The following is a 21,784-nucleotide window of genomic DNA, read 5'->3' as shown; positions in this document are numbered from 1 at the left end:
ATTTAAGAGCAAGAGAGAGAGTTGAAGTCCATATACAATTAAATTTTTCAATAATAAGTCGGTTGGGAGTTTCAAAATTATACTTTTCCATAAAGTGGATGAAAGTTGTTTTTTGTTCATTAGAAGAGAGAATGGCGATATCCTATTGGCTAACAACCTATTAGAAGAGAGAATGACGATATCCTATTGGATAATAACCTATGGTTAAAATGATTTCCTTACCCGAACGATATAACATCGAATGAGAACGTTGACTGGTTCATTGCTTGGCAGTTTGAAGAATGAAGCTGTTGGACTTTCAACTTCCAAAAATTTCGGCAACGGATGTTTCCACACTTTGATCGCACCCTTTAAAAATTAAAAATTAAAAATACAATAAACCAATTTCTAGTTATCGACGACCGAAAGAATCTGCAATCTAATTGGTTAAAGTGGGCACAATTAAACCTTGTATTTTGCTAAAGGATCGGATAATATATTATGTCAAAATTTTTTCGAGACGAGTAAAACATTTCTTGTATTTTTTTTTCGCTGGCCCTTTTTGGAGTTATTCTTTGTCTGGCGGTTGATTTAAAAAGACCGGCAAGATAAAAATACCGACGTAAAAAGGGACAAAATATGAAACTTTGACTAATTTCTTATTAACTATGAAAACTGAATGTATTCAGAGTATTCGAGCCTTAAATTTACCCCAAATTATTAGGGTGGTACTCGCCTTGACATCACCCACAATCCTTAAGGAGTGAACTCCTCCTTGAATATAACCAGAATATTTAGCGAAAATAACACACAGAATTTACCCAGAACGCTGAGCGAACAAATCTCCTTGAATATGCCCACAATTCTTCGGAAGGAAGCCATCTTGAATTTACCCAAAATGCTGAGCGAGCGACTCACTTTGAATATTCCGCAACCCTTCAGGAGGAGTCACCTTTAATTAAATTACCCGAAATCCTTAGCGAGGAACTCACCTTGAATTTACCCACAATCCTATGTTCATCATCGTCATCATCAGAGGTCTTCTTACCACGGTATAACGGGAATGAATGCAACCAATCATTGAAGCCATTGAAGTCGGTAATGTTCTCTAATTCTTGGCGATAGATCTATTGAAGGCAAAACATAGGGGTAGGGCTATTATAAATCAAAATACATTAGAGCCTCTTTCACTCGAAACTCGATAACTCGAACGTCTCCATGACTTGAACAAGTTTTCTCACCCCTTCAGTTAACGATGCCTTGTAAGCCTTACTACAAAGCTGAAAATACACTTAACTAGAACAAATTTGTATTCCCCGCGCGGGTTCGAGTTACGGAAACTCCACTGTATTCTCAGATGTTATAGCAAACTTGAAACATCCAAATACTGTCAGTCGTAAATTCTCAAAGCAAGCTAAAGTAAAATCTTGCGTTCGAGTGTAATAACTTATATGCAACTTTCAAAGGACTTGTGAAACTGTTTGTACAGGTCCTGGACTGACATTTGGTCGCGTTTTAATTGGATGTTTAAAATAATTTTGTTTCTGTTGATAAAATTGACGTATTCTTATAAAAAAACTTCTAATTTATTTCTTAGTCATAAGAACTTTTTAAATTAAAAGCGTAACCAGGGCCTACCGTTATTCTTGTGATCTTTGGGTTTGGAGTTTTGATTCTCTTTTCACGTTCAATATCTCCATCTTCAATATTCTTGGATTTATTTTTCTTCATACTTTCGTTCGTTTTACTTTGTTTGTTTTCTCGAACTTTTTTCTCCTCCTCTTCTCTTTCTTCGTCTTTCACAGTTTCGTAGTATCTACCAAAAGGAAGAAAGTTGGTGTACAAAATTCCACTAGTCAAAGAATCACCCGTGTTAAAATGATAACCATAGCACGGTTGTTGGAGAGATTGATTTTTTTCTTTTCCATTTTCAATCTTCATTTTCCAATCTTGTTTGAAGTTTTCTTTTTGATAATATTCTACTCCTGTTAATCTTTTCAACAAATTTTATCAAAAGTTACAGCCTGTTTTGTCTCCGTTGAAGATTATAATAAGACAGACTTTATCGAATTCGATCAATGCCAGTCTGGATTGTGATCAAATCTAACAGTCTATATCAATATGGGACCCTCGTACGCACTTTTCTCAATATGCCTCATAAGTTTTTCATAAGAACATCCAAAATTTTTGAAGCTTTTGTATGTTCTTTTTTAGCTTTAAGTCTAAATATTTTCTTAAAATATTCTTATTTTAACCCTAGTGCGAGTATTATAGTGCAGTTTCTTGAGAAATTGGGTCATTTAAAACCTGTGTAGCCTTAAAAATGTTCTTAACTTGTTTTTAACATTTTGGCCATTGAAGCCTCATGTTTTTATAAAAACATGTAGTCTAGTGGAATTAAAGTTTTTACTATAGAAAGAATAATATTGGCTAAAACTCCTTTAGAGTGGAGTCGTTTATAATTCGTGTAACACAGTGATATGGGTGTTATATCTTAACACGATGATTGTTACCGGATGATACTAGTTTTCTGCTACCACCATATCCCACTCTCTTTAGAGTTTGTCGTCCAACATGCTAGACTAAGACTCGTACAATAGAACCATCAGAAAGAACCTGCAATTAATTCTAAAGCTAAAGTTTTAAATCCTTATTGGCGCATTGTATACGTCAATTGTTTGACCTGCTCAACAACCAATCAGAATTGAGTATTTGACCTGCTCAACCAATCAGAATTGAGTATTTGACCTGCTCAACCAATCAGAATTGAGTATGTTACCTGCTCCACCAATCAAGTGATTCTTCGTCATCTTCATCGTCGTCCCCAGACTTCTTACCAGAGGATTCTCCCGATTTTGCCTGAAAGACAAAAAATCACAAATCAAATATGTCAAATTGATTGGATTTTAATCGTTCTATTTAAATCATTCTTTCGGGATTATCAAACGTTTAGGTAAAAAAAATTATCCTTTTTAATCATCTTGAGCTAGAACGTAATTATGTCAGGTATGTTTTTACACCCTCGATCTTAGGGATAACATCGTCAACGTTTTTATAGCGATGTTAGTTGATGAGTTTTAACCATTCCCTGGCACGACAAAGTGAAACCCTAACATCTGTTCCGCGATCAAAACGATCTAGAAATATAGATTTTACACCTCCTTTCGAAACAGTAGTAGCTCTCTATCGTATACGAATTCATAGCGCTACTCGAAGACACGAAGGTATCCTGACGATTACACACGAACAGAGCGGGAGGGCGTTAGCATAGCATTCGCAAGCTTGCACAGGAATGTATTCACGCCACAATGTTTGACGCTCGCCTCACATGGTGAGGGTTGACCTGGGCGAAGGTAGACTCAAGGGAGTTGATGTATCATAGTGTTAATCGAACTCGGGCCGCGTAGGCGATGACCACCATACCACTTCGCCTTCAGAGATATAACTTAATTTAAATTAGGAGACTGGTGTGAAGACCACACCATGTTTTGGATGGGAAATAAGTGCGGTTTCATTTCTAGTCCAAAAGATTCTACATTATGCCTTCGGGGCTTTTAACTGGGTGCTTTGAATATTGATATATTGGGATAAAATCCTTACCCGTTTCTTGCTGACAGGTTCATTGAGTAGTTGTTCATCTTTGTCATTTTCTTGGTCATCAATTGGATCATCGTATAATTCAACCATGGCTTGCTTTTTCGGTGCCGGCGATTGAGGACGCGATGAGTCATCTGCTTAAATTCAAACAAGAGATCAAATACTTTAACAGTTGCCGATCATTTACTCGACGTTCTACTATTTGGAACGCCACGGTAAACGAGAAACTCTACACTCTACCATTCGATATTTATTCGATATGCTCTTTTATTCGATGAAAATTTAATTCCCTTTGAAAATCCAAAAAGAAAGCGTCAAATGTATACAATGGAGTTTCTATATCTCGAATGCACACCGAGAACACAAATGTGTTCGAGTTAAGGAAATTTCGTGTTATGGAGTAAGGTTTATAAGGCATTGTTAACTAAAGGAACCATAAAGCTTGTTCGATTTAAGGAGACATTTGAGTTATAGAGGTTTGAGTTAAAGAGACTTCAACACGCTTTTTAGCACCAATCAATTTCTTTTGACTTCATTTTTCTGCAATAGTTCTTCAACTGTCGAACATGCTAACCACACTGGCTTAACTCCAGTATTTCAATTGTGTCAAATTATTACCAGTTATCGGACAGTTGCGAGTGCAATATGAGATATATTTTACGAGTTCCGAGATTTTTCCGTACAATATTTTCCGAGCCTTTAGACGAGGAAAATATACGGAAAATACGGAACGAGTGAAATATTTCCATATTGTACGAGCAAATGTCTGATAACTGGTTTATCGGTGACCCAAAAAATGTACTTTTTGACCCAGCCGCGCAGCGCAAGTGGGCCTTTAAAAAGCAACTGAACGAAAAGATTTTGGCTTTGTCGGGGCCTGTGAGCGCAATAAGTTAACGAATCCAGGCTAAACAACGACCAACCACCCGACCGCCCTTTTTTGTCTCGTCTACCTGCGTGATATTCAGGCTGTCTCATATGAGATAGAGTTTAGTAACAGAGTCAAATTTCTTTTATTTTTGGTTGCGAGATGAAGTGAAAACATGGTTATTTTCAAGATGGATTGAAATTTATATTACAAACTTGACACATAATTTTTCCAAGTAAACTGATTCTGGAATTTGTTAATGGATACTACATTGCAGCTCATGTGTAAATTTGAATAAGATCGGAAGATTTTTCATGGTGCTATGCGTGAAAATGGTCATTTCTGAATCTGTCGCATTTAATGGCCGGTGGTTGGATTTTTCAAACTTGACACAGAGTTTTTCCATGTAAACTGATTCTGGAATTTGTTAATGGATACTACAATGCAGCTCATGTGTAAATTTGAAAAAGATCGGAATATTTTTCATGGTGCTATGCGTGAAAATGGTCATTTCTGAATCTGTCGCATTTAATATGGCCGGTGGCTGGATTTTTCAAACTTGACACATAATTTTTCCATGTAAACTGATTCTGGAATTTGTTGATGGATACTAAAATGCAGCTTATATGTAAATTTGAATAAGATTGAAATATTTTTCATAATGCTAAGCATGAAAATAGTCATTTCTAGATCTGTTACATTTAACGTTCGGTGACTGGATTTTTCAAGCTTGGCACAGAATTTTTCTAAGTAAACTGATTCAGGACTTTATTAATGGATACTTAAATGCAGCTTATGTGTTAAATTGAATAAGGTTGAAACATTTTCTAGCGTGTGAAAATGATGATCCTTTCTTGATCATTTTTTAGGTCAGTGACATGGGAAGTTTGAATCTATTAACCAATTTTTTCTTTCATATTACCGTCAAAGTGCATAAGATTCCGGTTCCTGGACCATAATTCCACTTGCCACTTGAAAACGGAAAAAGATAAAAAAAAATTTGGATAGCCAAAGAAGGAAATTTAGAAAGTTGGATGGTCATTGGAGGGCCATTTCTAGCAATATGATTGCCGGTAAACCTGGGGAAAATAGCAGAATGATTACGGAAAAGCGCCAGTAATTTTTGCACTATTTTTTTTCTTTGCAAAATTTTTGCACTTTGACGATAGTATCAAAAATATACAAGAAGCCGGAGCGGCGTGAACGTCCAGCTGACGTGGCAATAACCGAATGTCGTTCGTACCGGGTTCCTTAAGTGACGCAAAAAAAATTCCTTCCCATCCTCCACTCTGAGCTTCTATTCTTTGACACTTTCTTTGTATTGCTAAGTTTTGAAAGTTTTTGATGCATTTCCCGAAATTTCGAAACTTTTGCCGCTGATGGGATTCGAACCCACTATATACAAAGCACCTATAATTAGAACGCCAGCGCCTTAACCACTCGGCCATCGAGTCACAACTGCATTAAGGAGTTCAAAGTTCCTTATAAACATGGTATTTACTCCAAACTCTACCCGGGGGCTAAAACCCTAACCAGGGGTTAACTCCCATCCCCAACTCTAGCCCTAACCCTACCTGACCCTACCTGACCCTACCTGAAACAACCCTTTAATCTAACCGGGAAATTTGACTCTACTACCAATTCAATCCAAAACATAGGTCAAACATCGCGCGGGTAGGCGGGGCAAAAATTCTAGATCGGCGGTTGGTTTAGCCTGGACTTGTTAATTTATTGCGCGCACAGGCCCCGACAAAGACAAAATCTTTTCGATCAGTTGCTTTTTAAAGGTCCATTCTGCTGCGCGCTGGACCAAAAATGGATTTATTTTGTACATAATGTACAAATAGCATAGCTTTTTTTGTTTTATTAAAATATTCTTTTGGTCACATCTATCATTTGACACTAACTCGCATTCATTTACCATTGCTGAATTTTTAGCGCGTCTGCTTTCTTTTGTTTTGATATTTTGTTCGGCAAAGTTTGGAACATTTTCGGCTTTTCATTTTAGCGCTTCGAGAGTATAAATTTGGTACTTTTCGCAAAACCCAAAACGCAGAAATTAGTCCCGCCAACATTACCAGTACTCGGTACGAATGAACATTCAGTTATTGCCACGTCAGCTGGGCCTTCACGCCGATATGGCTTCTTGTTGTGTTTGAAAAAAGCGCAGGGCACTTTTGTAGCAAAGTGACTTTAAAATGCTGCTACCCGCTACAATGCAACAACATCTTTTCGTCAATTTATATTTTGTACATGTAAAATACAAGATATATTGTACTCTTTTTAACCAATCAGATTGCAGATATTTTTTGGATCGCCGATAAGAACGATTTTTGGAATCTCAAATTGCCCCAAAGAAATATTTTACCTGTTCTTTTCACTTCAGCCAAATGTTTATAATTGTCAGGATCTTGTAAATATTTGTGCAACGAGTTCACTACGTGCGTTCCAACAAGAGTAAAGCGGCCAAATGTTCGACAATCGCGAACACGTATCGTTAACGGCGGACAGTAGCGCTCGTTCTCAGGTAAGTCCTATGAAGTTAAAACGAAAAGAAAATTAACCAAAGTCTATTCGTGAAAAAAAACACATGAAAAACGGGGTTTTCGACTCCAACGAGCTACCTTCAAGAGGCTGTAACTTCCGATACAAATGTTTTAAGGGAATAATAACAATAAAGCTAAAATCAGGAAGCTTTTAAGTATCTCTGTACCAAAAAGGTTTCTATCACAAAAGGATAAAAGGTTCAATTTTTTTGTTCTTCAAATTTCATATAAAATATCTAGAATGAATTTTTTCAAAAATATAACGTTGAAAACTTTTGCACGATGAATGATCTTTTCAACCATGTATAGTTTGATATATTTAAGGCATTCGTTGAAAAATGGTAAGTAAAACAAACTTTAATGCACACTTAAAGCGAATGGCCTTATGGAGTATATTTGTTACGAGTTGTGTTTAATAACAATACAAGAGCTAGGTGTGTGTGCGAACGGTTAGAGCAATCTTTCTCCCCTTTTCACCAAACTTTAATATTTAAAAACCCTTCAATTTGATTTCAATTTGATTTTTTGACTTCAAATTGAATTGAATTGAATGAAAGAAATTTATTTATTCGCCTGCATTAAGGAGAGGATACAAAAGCATGGGAATAAAATAAATAAAATAAGCAGGCCAGGAAATTACCATCCAATAGATGCAAGCATCTAACCTAAATTGATGTTTAATTTGGTCCAAAGTAGCCTCAAGACAGACGTGGTATTTTCTACTCAGCCTCGTTAAAACTTCATGTAAAGCGACGTAAAGTAACCAAGTTAAAACCAACCAACATTTACGCTGAGAACTTACCACATCAAAATAGGCGACAGGGTTTGCGAAGTTAGGATTCTTCTTAGCATTGACAATAACAGTTGACTGGGCCACGTGACCTGCGCAGTCAGCGTCAACTTGTGGACGATCAACCGTGGTCAAATTCACTCTCTTCATTTCACGGACGCCCCAGAATAACACCTAAAAAATAAGGATACACGCTTTTTTATAAGAACCAGTAAATTTTGGATCAGGTTAGGTTGTTCCTAATTTTTGGAAGTTTTCAGGCTTAGATGTTTTTACAATGTTCTTGATACGCTTAGCTTCTTTACTTAAAAACTTAAAATGGGTTAAAATCAGTACTTTCTTAGTAATTTCTGAAATCTGAGGCTCAGATTACTCTTAATTTGTTCTTAGGTTTTGGCTAATTTTCAGCCTCGTGTTCTTATTGAATTGTTCAGAGAAGAAAAAGCGTGTAATAAAGGTATTTTTTGTATTGTATTTTTCTGTATTTTCTGAATTTTCATTAAGTTGCATCCAGACACACTGTTCGATTTTACGACCGCTATCAAGGATACTCTAAACAGTCTCTTTTTGTAAGCTACCTGCAAGCAAGAATGTGAAAGAGCTATCTGGTTTTAACTATCTAATCTACAAAGTAGTTAGAGTGATTTTTTAAGCATCTCACTCAAGAGGCTACACGAAGTTAAGGCTGGTAATGGATCTTACCTCGATTCGATGTTTTTTCATGATCGGACGAATACCATCGGGTACAGGAAGGATTTTTCCATCCGGTGAATCGATAGGCTCAACTTCTTCTGGTAAGAAGCATTTACCCTCTTCCACGACCTGCCAATGTATAGATAGTAGTCACAAATTAAGATTCCACGTGTCAGGTGTAGAACTCCCCTCATTTGGCCAAGTAAAGAAGATTTTGATCAGAAAGAGTTAATACAAAACTTGCATGGGCTATAAGATCTCACTAATGTCATCATTGACAAATTATATTTCGGGTATTCCCGTCGCATTACGTCATTGATACCATGAATGGACAAGATAGCGCTCGTAAAAAACCTAATGCGTCTGTCGCTTTTTATGATTCTGATAGTGCGCAAGAAAGATCAGTGACACGTTTAAAATTCTGAAAACTCTGAAAATCAAACACAGGTAGTATACTCCACGAATCCGTTAGTGGGTACCAGCAGCCTACTCGTTTAACACAGTAAAATCGAAAAGTGAAGCAGGTGTCCTGGGGTTTATATTGGTACCAGATTTCAACTCTCACCTGTAGTAATTCAAAAGCCGCTAAAAGTTCACCAGCTCGTTCGTCACCACGAATAATTTCAAACCATTCCAAAGCTGGAGGGAAAAGTGGTTTCTCATATTTCTCATGTGACAGTTTGACGATTGGTCTCGATAAAGCGCGTCCAATGAATTCTGAATCTCCCTGTAAGAAAACAAGATACATATGCACTGAAGATGTTGATAGAGCAAAACTAAGGCGGCACCCCCGTCTTTTCGCAAACATAGTACCCCGCAGAAGCAAAATTGACTTAAATTTAGCTTTTAAGGTCATGGCATTCTTAATGCAATAAATTAATCTAAAATCTATTACCACTAACATTACTATCAGTTTTTGGGTAATTATCTACTTTACAAATAAGGGTCTATTCTTCCTAATGATGTAAATATAATTGATCCTCACTTATTCGCGAGCTTATATTATTCGATCTTTCGAGCTCAAATTAGCAAGAATCAACTGTATCTCAAAAAGAAAGGCCAAAAAAATGAATAATTCCTATCATCCTCATTTTGAGGTTGAGTTTTTTAGGCGACTAATGAGTGAATGCTTACACCGATATCTTTATCAAAAATTTCAGTAACGATAGTTGGAGGGTTACACGCGATAGTATTGACGTCACCCCAAATAACAATATCATTGAAGATAATCATTTGGTCCCAGGTCGGTGACCGCGTCTCCCAAATAACACGTGTATCGGCCGCTTTGCTTCCGATTACGACACGAGCGAACGCATCTAAAAAACAAGAGAAGGAAATATTCAGCCTAACAGTAATGTGACAACAATTTATATGGTTGTGATAAACACATGTCATAAAAGAATTCAGTGCTAACCAGATAAAAAAGGGAACATAACCTATGTTCCTAAATAAAACCCCTTTAATTTTCCAAATCGAGATATTTAGGTTTTTGACATTGACATTCTACTTGAGAGCAATATTGAGTATTGACGGAGACAGTTTGCTTCTGATTTTTTTAGGTTCTGATTAACTGAGGGCCTCGGTACACAAGCACTTTGCGGGCCAAAACTGCGGGTTCTTCCAAATAGTCAATTCGCCGTCCCCAAAAGGGCAAATACAACATAAACCCGCTACTCTCGGGTACCTAATAGCCGGGGGGTTTGAAATAAGTGGTGGGGGTTGGAAAAAATCTTTAAACTTAATAAGCGGGGGGGGGTTGGAATAAGAATATCCTGGGTGGAAATTTTCGGAAATTTAATTAGGGGGGGCCATTAGGTACCCGAGAGTAATAGAGTATAATTTCAACGTGATGTATGCGTGAATAACAAAACTTTGTAATTCAAAATCATCATATTTTCAGAATGACGAAGGTTTGTAAGATTACCTGATAGACCAGAAGCATCACTACCAATCAAACTTCTTGCTTGATACAAATGTGCGCGAAGGATAAATTTACGTTGCTCAGAATACAGCAAGTGATTTGCAGGTGGTGCCAACACCTTGTTCGCTCCTTTCGGCTTAAAAAGAAATATCGCAATTAGACAAATAACTAGCCTGTTAGACGAAAACCACTTTTTCAACGTTTTAACAGATGAAAAAAAAACAAATTGGTATAATGGGAAAGGTACTGGTTACAAAACAACCTGTGACTTGTTAAATATGCTTATATGCTTATACTATGCAAGTTACGCTGTCCTGCACACATTTTGGGACAAAGCGTGTAGTGGTCAAGGCAAAGTTTCAGATGAAAAATGGAATTGGTGCTGGAAACTCGACATCCTCTTAATACCTGAATTTGCTAAAGTTTGAGACAGAAATCTCACTTTTACGCTTCTCAAAAGACGAAAATACTTCTGAGACGAAAATTGAAATAAAACATAGTCATACTGGCCATTATTTGCAAGATACGAAGGCCTCCAAAACTATTACTGAAATGTAAGGCAACTGTGCATTGCAATATTAACATACCATTTGGAATCCTTTGGGTGCATCTTTTAACATATCTTTCTTGTGTTTGTGTAAACCCAGCCATATCAGAATATTCAGTTTAGCCTGTATGGTCCATCCTTTAGGCCCATCTCCACGCTTTCCTGGCAACTATGGGAAAAAAATGGAAATCTAGAGCATCTGGGAATCGGGATGTAATGTAGAAACCTGAATTAAACCTTTCCAGACGAGTAAGCATCCGGACGGCCTTTGTAGGGACCTTACTTCAAAGAGTCATGTCTTCAAAACATAAGCTTTCCAAAGATAATTCACCGTAGGTTGGCAAGAGCATGAAATGTTGACCGAGGTTTAATTGGGAAGCCATGACAACTAAAATGACACTTGTACTTATGAAAATTTTTTATTCGTCCGAGGTTAAAAAGTTAAATCGGCTAACAAAAAAAGAAGTCTCATCATATAAAAAAACACTATGTAAACTTTATAGAACTTAGAAGAGAGAAAGTTTAACATCTTTAAATCATACCCTGAGAAAGTTTAACATCTTTAAATCATACCCTGAGGAAAACAGTTTGTAATCTTCCAGCGTCTCTTCCTCGTTCGTAATCTGTTTGTGAGTAAATGACGTGTTGAGCAGGGATGCGAGCGTAAGCGACGCGTTTCCCTCCGCTTAGCATCCAAATGAAAATATCGGGAACACCATCTTGTGGCTGCAATGGAATGAAATTTCTCAAGTTTTACGTCTTTAACACGTTCGCTTCTGACTACAGGTTTACTCGTAGAGGGGCTTTAAAATACCGATGGCACTTCAAAGGGCCGAAACTTTTGATGCGGAAACTTTTGCGTTCGCTTTTTATTTTATTTTTGAAATCTAAGTGAAATTTTCTTAACTCGAACAAATTACTTTTTTTCCGCCGTGTGTGTTCGAGTTAAAGAGACACAACGGTATTATATTGAAAATTGCTCTGATTACCTCTGTAACAATAGTCTGGATTTTTCGTTGAAACTCGATGACCATTTTCAAATTTTCTTTGATATGTGTATTGTCGTGTATACTATCAAGCACCGAACGCGCTTGATCCGCAACTTGCCGCTATAAAAGAATAGCAGTTACTGATTGAGGCTGAAATTTCTAATCTCTACCGACCGAGAAACTCTACAATATTATCTCTACTACCTATTAGCTATATGAACCGAGTTAACCGTAAGTTTTAGAATCTTTTTAGGGTTATGATTCGCCTGCTTGCTATCATTGTAAATTCCAACTTGTTTAGAGGTTTTTTATGTTTTATGTTATGTAATTTGTAATTTTGAATATTTTGAAAGCAAACATTCGAATCTCTGGACGAGATCCTTTACGCAAATAAAACGTTCGCTTCCATCGTGGTTGAATTACATAACAAAACATAAAAGACTCTTTACCCAGTAAACAAACAGAATTAAACCAAAAAATAGCCAAACGTAAAAGAATCGAAAAAACGATTAAAGTGTATTATAACTTGACCCTTGATACTTACAATTTCAGAAAGACACAATTTATTTCGTTCCCTGTCAAGTTTTGTTCGACCAATGGTTGGCCCGCTGATACGGCCGTCCGCTATCGAAACAAAATGCCTGTGAAAGAAAAATATGAAACATAAGGATGGATGGCCGAACAGTCTAAAGGTGTCAGTAATCTCAAACTAGATCCTGATTACTACACAGTCTAAATAAATCAGGTTTACCATTTTGAAATTTTCCACTTACATATGAGGTGAATAATAAATGAGTTTTGAAGCGTGCTGATCAGTTAAGTTACACAGTCGCATAAACATCTGATGTCATTGATGCAATTGTTTTCCTTTAGCCAATTACCAAGCTCAAAACCTCATTTAATATTTATTCCAAATATGGATGAAAAGATCAAAGTATTGTGCCAACTGGGCAGATTCTCTAAAGAGCCATGCCTGTAGTAATCAGAATCTGCATGGAGAATATACCATACGTTACACTATAATCCAATAAAACTAAGAAAGTGCCTCCCCAGTGCCTTTAACTTATGTTCGTTTGGTTTCTTATCCCCTCAAATTCGAAATTGGAGATGAAGTTTAAAAAAAAAAATTGATGACAACTTTTTTGACAAATCTTTAAGTAAGTAAGCCTGCGACCGATCATTCTCTAATTGCTAAGCATCAAGCAGAGAGGCATCAAGCACCATTTTGGGAATCTTTGGTATGACCCGGCTGGGGGTTGAACCCACAACCTTGTGCACGGTAGCCGCATGCTCTACCACTGCACCACGGTTCGCAAATTAGCTAGACAAATCTTTACTTACTGACAATGTTGAAGAAGTTCTTGTAAAGTTCGTTGAAGAAATTTGAATGTATCGTCAAAATCCATTTTAACTCGCTCTTGAATGTCGTCCAAATTGTCCGTCTGTGAAATGAAAGAGTTCCATTTTATATAATTTTGAAATGTTTCTAATGACGAGGCATGGGGATAGTTGTCCCTTAAAGAATAACATAAAGATCCAAATTATTCTAAATATATTTGTATAAATTTAATATGGATTAATGTTACAAAGTGGAGATAACCAAATTATAAGTTTTTGACTTTTAGTAAGAAAACAATTTCAACATAAAACCGTGTAAGAATTCATTTTTAGAAATTCCGACTTTGGAAAAATGTTAGATAGAAAATACTTATATTTTCGGTTACTTACTAATGTCTCAAGCAGTTTATAAAGCATATTCGACAAGTACAATCGTCGCCTATGGTCTTGCCATTGTAACTTGATATGCAAACAAGGCTTGTTTTCTTCATATGGCAGATGGTAATATTGTCGATCAGTAGAAACTGCTTTGCAGGGTGGTGTAAGAGATTGCACGAATCTGTCATCTATGATTTCTTTATCACCGGGGTCTGGCTGTTCTTGGACGACTTGCCCGTCTATAGTGTTGCCATGGTTACCTAATCAATAAAGCATTTACTGTTAGCTAACATATTTCCGAAAAAAAGCATCCAAAAACTTAGCCAAGCAACCAAAATCTATAATCAACCGAAAATTAAAAGAAAACAAACTACAAATATATTTATTTTGAAACCATCAAAACCTGCAGTAAACAGAGGTAACAAAAGAAAATGTTCCTTTTTATTTTATGTACCCTGAAAGCCGTCTTTTATCACATAAACAAAATTCATCATACTTCCACCTAGGTCGGACCAAACAATAACCCATCCTCCACAATTGGCGATCAGCCATTGCTGTTCCCAGTTCTAAAACATTATTAGGCTATCGGAAGAAACTATCATGACTTCTCTTAAAAACACCGGGGTTCAAGCTCTTGCCTAAAACGTCAAAACTGTCTAAGAAGAAAATTCCGACAAAGCAAGCATTCTGCGGATAAAGAAGATTCAATTGATATTGAAAGGGACTTGAAATTTATTCAAATCAAAGAAGTTTTCAAAAATACCTATGGACATTTCAAATTGAATGGGACGGTCTGCAGTTTTTCGCTCAATCATATTTGCTGCATGTATGCATGCATAGAGTTGAAAGACTTCTTCTTTTCCAGAGGCAGTCTAGAAGGGAGAAATAAATATTTTCATCATCTCATTTAAAGATGGGTTTACCTCCATTCAAATAGTTCAAATAGATAATAATTTCTTTATTCATCTTTAGCATTGGTTATTGCTCCATTTGGCTGTCTCCTCTTTAAATGCATCAATTAATATATTTTTTTTGCACTGCGGCTAGGTTTATATACCTCTTAAAAACCATTTGGGCCGAATAATAAACTGATTATTGATGAAAGATATCATTGAAAAAAAATGAAGTAAAATCTCACATCAGATATAGGGGGAGTTGCTTCAACTTCAACTTGTTTAATGGCGGCATCTGATGCGGAATCGCCCATCTCCGCCTGCACCGCCATCAAAAGACGTCCTCTAAATCCAACGCCCTCACCCTGAAAATAGGTACATGGTGAATGGCTAAATGAGTCGATCCGGAATAACTTAATGGCCTAAACAACATCCCTTTAAAGTTTCCAAGAAATCACGTTAAATGGGTTCGGTTAGCCTTCATAATATAGATGGATTTTAGGGTTTCCTAGCTTGTCTTCGATTTGTAATCCTCGCTGCTGTGTGTCTGAACTCCAATCCGAAAGTAAAACCACAAATCAAAATAAAAACAAATGAAATTAATTATATTGAATGAGGTAAGCGATAAATGTTTATCAAGAAAAGTTTGATTTTTGGTATAGGTAACAAAAATTTACAATTTAAAATGGAAAAAATGCCAATTATTATACTACAGTCGAGGCTCTCTAATTCGACGTTCTAATATTAGTTAACCTCCTTGATATGATAATATGGAAAGTCATCGTCAAAAAGAAACTCTCATAAACAACAATCTACTATAATTCGATGAAAATGAAATTCCCATTGAAAATCGAATTAGAGAATGTCAATTGTACCCTTACCAAGCCTGCATTCAGACTGTTGTGTTCGTCAAACAACGAAAAGTCACGTGTTGAACCATATAAATTAACCCAGCACGGACCAAAGGTTGGCATGAATCCTACAATGAACAGAAATTAATGTAACTTTTTTTAACCAAAATTGTAGTTAAAATTTGTGGTTAGTGGGTGTTATTATTATGGATGTAAAGAAAAAGAGTTTTTGCTTATAATGGTTGGTTAAGTTACGCATTTTCCACCATTATGGAAGCAAACGTTCGATTTGCGAAAGGTTTGAAGGTTTGTTTCGATAGTTGAGTTGGACATGATTTGGAAAAAAGTCGGTTATATGATGTAGGTTTTGACCACGAGAGTAAACAAATGAAGGATGAGATAGTGTGTAATGAGTGAGTTATGAGTGACAGCAAGGTAGAGAGAAGGAGAGTGAAGAGGGAGAGAGTTAGCGATCGGAAGAGTGAACGAATGAGTGAGTTAAGTTCGAAAGAGATTTTGTTAGGCACAGAATTACAACATTTTTTTAAAACACGGACGATGGATTGAATTGTGTGCGCAGTATTACCATCGGCACCGGGTGCAGTAAATTTGAAAACTGAAAAATATAAAACATTCATAATTGTTAACAAGATGTTTTCGCAGTTTTTTTGTCTTTGTCTCAGGAAAATTGGAAAAATTTTAGAAAAAGATTTTCCTGAGACCAACATGACATATACAAGAAATCGTCATTACACCTCGCTTTGAAAGATGTATGAAAAAGAGGATTAGTTAGAGTTTACCGAGGTCGAATAACTTCATTGTATTAACACGCTCATAGATCTGTATAACATATGACGTCTTCGAACCCTGGTACACTGGAACCTAAACCTCTTGGTGTTAGGGTTGATACGAGGTCTATAGAAAATGCTAGGAACTTAAAACACGTGAGGTCTTACCATTAGCTCCATCATTTGATATTTGCGAGAGATCGATAAAATGCGTTCCTACTACATCGTCTGTCACTGCGTCACTATAAAGAAAGAAGTTTTAAGAATTAGTTCTTAAGGAGATTCTTAAAATTTGTGCTTCAAAGCTAGAGGACAAATGAGCAAACGATTGAGGCTTATACAGAACCAGTCAAAAAGAGGGAAAATAGACATCGTTTTTGTCTTGTAAAATCTGAAACTTAAAAAATACCCTTTCCTTTGTTTATAACGTATTCTTTTTTGTTGTTGTTTGACTTTTAACACGCCTTAGTCTGATAAAGAGAAGGATAGCCATAACAAATGACTAAACATATGTAAATTCTTTCTTACCCGTCTTTCAACTGGACCCTGATACGTCGACATAGCGGCGGAAACTATGGAGATAAAAGATAGAGATTTAAACATGAAGAAAGCACATTAAGTCAATTTATCTTAACTATTAAGAGGAATTTTTATGAAGCCAAGTCAAACGGGTGAGAAGTCCTGTAGGCGGACGTTCAAGTTAAGTGATCTTCTTTTATAAATTTCTTTTCAATACAGATTTTAGTCATATGTGACGATTGTACGCAAGTGTATGAAACTTTGAAGTTATGTTTTTAACTTTTAGATTTTTAGAAAATACATTTTTCATAATCGAAATACCATATTACCTCGAATAAATTCCCCTCCAATTCTTTTCAATAGAAGCTCTCCTCAAATAAACACCCCCTTCTTATAAACACTCCTCCGAATAAACACCCCTCTTCAAAAACGAAAAAATTAATAAACGCCTCAGGCGTTTATTTGAAGTAATACGGTATTATGGAAATGAGAATACCAGTTCGGCGAAAGTGATTTGTTCATTCCATTCTGGCTCATATGTATGTTTCTTCACTGATGTTTTCGCCTAAAATGTGAAAAGAGGGTTTGTTATTCACTTCGTTCCTCAATTTGTGCTTTAAATTGAGGAAATTGCGATGGATGATAAGAAATAAATAAAGTTCAAAATGGTTTGAGTGTAGAGGAATTATAGGGCCACATTTTACCATTAAGCATTACTATACTTAATTTTTCTGTGTTTTGTTAAGTTACGTCATTGCTGAAGCGAACGTTCGAATCTGTAGAAGCGATCCGTTACGCAAACCGAACGTTCGTTTCCACAATGGCGAAAATTATGTAAGTTAAACGAGAAAAGTTTTAGTAGAGAAAGATTTCTTTACACAACAATAAATCAACGTACCCTTTGACCAGCAAACTGTACATCTACATATGGGTCAACCAAGTCACGAACTTCGCCCGTGAATGCTTTCTTCACGTTAGCCATCAAACCAGAATTCACTGAGTAATAAAGATCGAAACATCGAGATCGCAACCTCAGAAGTTTTGGGCTACTGTAGTAATTAATATACCGTGGAAGGGAATAATTTTTTATCTTTTATTTCAGTCTTTCAATAAGAAGCCTGCATAATATAAAATCTTTACTATTGAGCCCCCTCAGGTGTAAAGACCTTTTTTCTTGGTTCATTCAAATACTATATATTGTATTATTACCGTGATTGATTGAATCATTGACAGTTTCTTAACCGTTTTTTAGTTGCTGAAGAAACCGTGCACTTTTTTTAATTTCAGGTAGACAGACCCTCTGCTATGATGAAAATAGGAAGTAAATCACCAAATATCTTCCTTCAGATCTAGAATTGAAACTCTCTTTTCCCGGATCAGAGTCGCTATTGTTTTATGGCAAAAAATTACAGGTATAGTCAATCAGAAATCAGTCATACAGAAACTGCCAGACCTATATTGACGCCGTTGGACTTTTGTAATCACCTAACAAGTTGTAAAGTAGCTTTTAAAAACTTTTATCAGCCTAAAATAAACTAATAAAAAAACTGCATACGACTATCGTACCCTAAATGAATAAAATTAAAGATTTCTCACCTGATTAGGCCTCCACTAAATGATTCAAGTACTTACTTTTGGGTAAACCCTCTGCTCTATAAAACTTGCAGACAATTCTTGCTTTAGGACGTTCAGCAGGGACACCATCAGGAAGAAGCAAGTTACTTTCAATATCATCTTCGTTGTCTTTCACACTGGGTGGTTCTTTGATAGGATCTCCTTTACCAAGAACTGTGATGTCCACTTTCAAATATCCCTGAAAAGGAAAAGGATTAGTTCGTCCTTATATTTTAGATTAGAAGTTTTAGTTTTACATAAGTGTCACCGTTTCATATCAGACACATGTCTCATATGAGGCCGGTGTCTCCTATTGTTATATTGTGTTCGATTTCGTGATGAATGAACAAGAATTGTATTTCTTTTCCTTTTTCTGACAAACCTTGCTAGACGTCCGTGTCAATTCAATGTGAAAAAGCTTGTAATTTAAATTGATGAGTAAGCAAACGATATCACTCTTATTTAAAAAGAAAAACTTTTAAGATCAGGCTAACGATAAACGCCTCAGCGAATTATCGCACATCAGTTTGTTAAACATCCTATACGACTAATTCACATAGAGTACCAAAAAAAAAATTATGAAAGAAGAGGAAAATTGTTCTCTTTGTACAAACTGATACTATCCCGTAACAATTATCATATTATCATATAACATTCATATTATTGTAAAAAACGGATTATAAACGGGTCAAGCCTATAAAAATTAAGTTATAGATCATGTAACCTATTATGTATTACATGAATCATTTAAACGACACAAGCCTTATAATATAATTAGCATACTTTTACACCAGCACCAGAAGCACCAAGAGTTTCTTCAGGATCAGTTAAGACAGCCCAACGTCGAACGAAACGATGGTCTTGTTGTGCGTACACTGTACCAATATCCAACTAGAAATATATAATGACAAATGGGTTTGCTGACTGTGATTAATTCATAAGTTTATGATATCACGTGATTTTAATTACTTTCTTTAATGAGGCGTGGTTTGTGTGAGTTTTTCATTTTTACTCTACTTTAATCTTTCCACATTCCATGAAAATGGAACATCGAATCTTTCAGTACTTACCTTAAAAGACCCAATTAATAGGTCTTGAGTGACCAAAATTCCTCCCAGTGAAAACTTTACTACTTTAATATTCCTTTGACACGGAAATCAATATTTTATAAAAACGGATGATAAATTCTTAAAAAACAAGAGATTCTTAATATAAATATATCATTGTAATAGAAATATGCTTCTTCTATAATTTCACAGCTTTGATCACTCACCTTAAAAGACCCAATTAACAAGCCTTGAGTGACCAAATTCCTCCCAGTGAAAACTTGAAAATTAATAATCTTGTCAAAAAGTACGCAAGCAGCCATCTTGAAATCGAAAACGAAAAATTCGTCCCAAAATGGTGTGTTTGTTTGTTCCTTGACAGCTGTATGTTTCTTTTGGTTTCCTATGGTTACAGTACAGACTGGGTCCAACTGCATACCAGATAGCTGTCTAGCCTCTATGATCCTCAGCTGTACTTGGTAGTCAATTTCTTTCACTGTTTCACGAGCTTCGACACGAACTTTTGGATGTTGGTGGCTAACAAGAATTTCAGAAAGAGAGTTAAAGTTTAAAAGTTACCTTGAAGCACCTTCATTTTTTTAGTAAATCTATTATTGAAATCGAGCTACAGTCGACTATTAGAGCCGGGAGTGAGGATAGACTATATCCCCTTTTCTATTTACGATAGAACTGGGTGATCGATGAAACACACCACTTACTCAACCCCCTGTTCCTTACAGCTTCGATCAAATTAACCAATCTAAGCTACTCATTTGCTGAGTTTGTGGCGACCACAGGAACTGCAATCTTTAGATTGATAGACCAGTGCTCTTCTGACTTGGCTTCCTGGCACTATGACCCCCAGTAAAATATCATACATTAGCTATTCTAAACACGATAAATTTTGTTCGTACTGTTTAAAACTATTTTTCTATAACATACAGATATGCTGAAGACATATCAAGGGTAAATCTATTAATTAACGTTTCTGAAAATTCTTACAATTTGTCTTTGACACCCATACTTGAGTTTAAACTGAATTGTGATCCACGTCTACTTGAAAGTTGTTCTTTGTTGACCAACATTTGGCCAAAGGGTCCAGCAACAACTCCAAGTTGATTTGATTCTGTGTTCTTTTGTGTTGTCATGGGAATATTGAAAATGGCTGGATCCTCAGATTGAGATCTAAGAATAAAGAAAAATGATTTTTTCGGTGTTAGTCTATTTAGTGTTATGCCTTTGGAAGGAACAATGAGATATGACATGGCCATCCTAGTTGTTTTTACAATTTTCATGACAGTAAAGTTATTGAGAATTGTTTTTTGTAAAAGTTATTCATACAAGATGTCTCAAGACAATTAATATGACACAGTGAGAAACTTTGATAAACATTTCAAATTTTAGTGAAACACACTCAAGAACTTTCTTTCTATAGAAGTGGTACGACTCGATACTTTTTATTGGACACCCTGTATATTGAAATGCACGCATTAAATTGTAATCTTGTGTAATAGATGAGAAAACATTTCCAAAACATGCACATCAGCTGTGATTCAATACTGAAAGTTTTACTAAATTAATGGCATGCATGCATGAATCGAATAATATGAGCAATGATGAAATAGAATGGTAAATAAAAGTAAAGATAAAATTTACGAATTGTGTTGATTTCTTCCTGATCCAGACCTGTTATTTTTCACTTTCTTCTGACTGCTCGGTGTTGGTAAACTTAATAAAGATCCTTCCAAACCACCATTTTCATGTTTGTAACCAGGTAGGCTCATACGAGAACCCCTACGAGATATCTTTTGACCTATAAAGAAGAAATCAGGATTGTATTACAACTTCAGTGGTTATAAAAATTTGCCCTGGAAAATGTAAGAATCTTGCCCTTAGGACCCGTGACATCTTTTATGCGGCGCAACCAAACCAACATAACTCAAGTCAATCGACCGGAAATGACGTCAAAACGTAATTTTGACGTTAATTTTCTCGAGCTTGAGAAATCAACTATTTCCATTTAATAGTCTTCTTTATCGTTTTTTGAGAACTTTCGATTGATATAAGGGGTCTAGGGTTCTATTGACTTTGCAATTTTGTCAAACTTTGGGGATCAAGGGGTTTTGCCTGTGACATCAGTTTTTGAGTCCTTAAAAAATTTTCCTAGACCTTGGCAACCCCCCCCCCCTCGAGAAAAACTCTTTAAATGCTTCTTTCTTTGAAATGGACCAGGTTTGGTTGCGTCGCATAAAACATGTCATGGGTCCTAAGGGTTTGTCCCCCTACTATAAATGGAAATAGTGATGACAAAACTATAAAGCAGACATTTAGCAAGTCAATAATAGCAATCTAATGTTCATGCACTATGTCCTACATGGAAAAATGCAGAGATGGTGCAATGTAGTAAGCAGAATCAATGAGAAAGTA

The 21,784-nt window shown here is 36.0% G+C and overlaps 1 protein-coding gene across 11 annotated transcripts in view; it reads right to left on the bottom strand.

The window, feature by feature from the left end:
• The window catches only part of LOC136817832 (otoferlin-like), a 42,782-nt gene that overhangs the window by 12,764 nt on the left and 8,234 nt on the right, over nt 1–21,784 (bottom strand). For 2 of the 11 annotated variants that reach the window (XM_067074156.1, XM_067074158.1), the window contains exons 6-35: nt 21,014–21,170; nt 20,360–20,542; nt 19,585–19,894; nt 19,095–19,202; nt 18,330–18,510; nt 17,596–17,693; nt 17,194–17,262; nt 16,707–16,750; nt 16,347–16,420; nt 15,977–16,006; nt 15,421–15,518; nt 14,785–14,904; nt 14,410–14,518; nt 13,659–13,906; nt 13,272–13,372; nt 12,475–12,571; nt 11,931–12,050; nt 11,515–11,667; nt 10,982–11,110; nt 10,398–10,530; nt 9,608–9,789; nt 9,039–9,200; nt 8,483–8,602; nt 7,793–7,954; nt 6,813–6,978; nt 3,580–3,713; nt 2,759–2,838; nt 1,618–1,795; nt 972–1,106; nt 223–348 (exon numbers count right to left, since the gene is read on the bottom strand). In XM_067074156.1, coding sequence (XP_066930257.1) covers nt 223–348; nt 972–1,106; nt 1,618–1,795; nt 2,759–2,838; nt 3,580–3,713; nt 6,813–6,978; nt 7,793–7,954; nt 8,483–8,602; nt 9,039–9,200; nt 9,608–9,789; nt 10,398–10,530; nt 10,982–11,110; nt 11,515–11,667; nt 11,931–12,050; nt 12,475–12,571; nt 13,272–13,372; nt 13,659–13,906; nt 14,410–14,518; nt 14,785–14,904; nt 15,421–15,518; nt 15,977–16,006; nt 16,347–16,420; nt 16,707–16,750; nt 17,194–17,262; nt 17,596–17,693; nt 18,330–18,510; nt 19,095–19,202; nt 19,585–19,894; nt 20,360–20,542; nt 21,014–21,170 — 4,007 coding nt within the window. The remainder of the gene's footprint in view (nt 1–222; nt 349–971; nt 1,107–1,617; nt 1,796–2,758; nt 2,839–3,579; nt 3,714–6,812; nt 6,979–7,792; nt 7,955–8,482; nt 8,603–9,038; nt 9,201–9,607; nt 9,790–10,397; nt 10,531–10,981; nt 11,111–11,514; nt 11,668–11,930; nt 12,051–12,474; nt 12,572–13,271; nt 13,373–13,658; nt 13,907–14,409; nt 14,519–14,784; nt 14,905–15,420; nt 15,519–15,976; nt 16,007–16,346; nt 16,421–16,706; nt 16,751–17,193; nt 17,263–17,595; nt 17,694–18,329; nt 18,511–19,094; nt 19,203–19,584; nt 19,895–20,359; nt 20,543–21,013; nt 21,171–21,784) is intronic. The other 9 variants (XM_067074165.1, XM_067074166.1, XM_067074164.1 and 6 more) reach the window with 6 other exon arrangements.

This window comes from Clytia hemisphaerica, unplaced genomic scaffold (assembly GCF_902728285.1).
Source record: "Clytia hemisphaerica strain Z4C2 unplaced genomic scaffold, Clytia hemisphaerica genome assembly, whole genome shotgun sequence".
NCBI lineage: Eukaryota > Metazoa > Cnidaria > Hydrozoa > Leptothecata > Clytiidae > Clytia > Clytia hemisphaerica.
The sequence above is the reverse complement of the archived record's forward strand: the minus strand, read 5'-3'. Positions and strand labels throughout refer to the sequence as shown.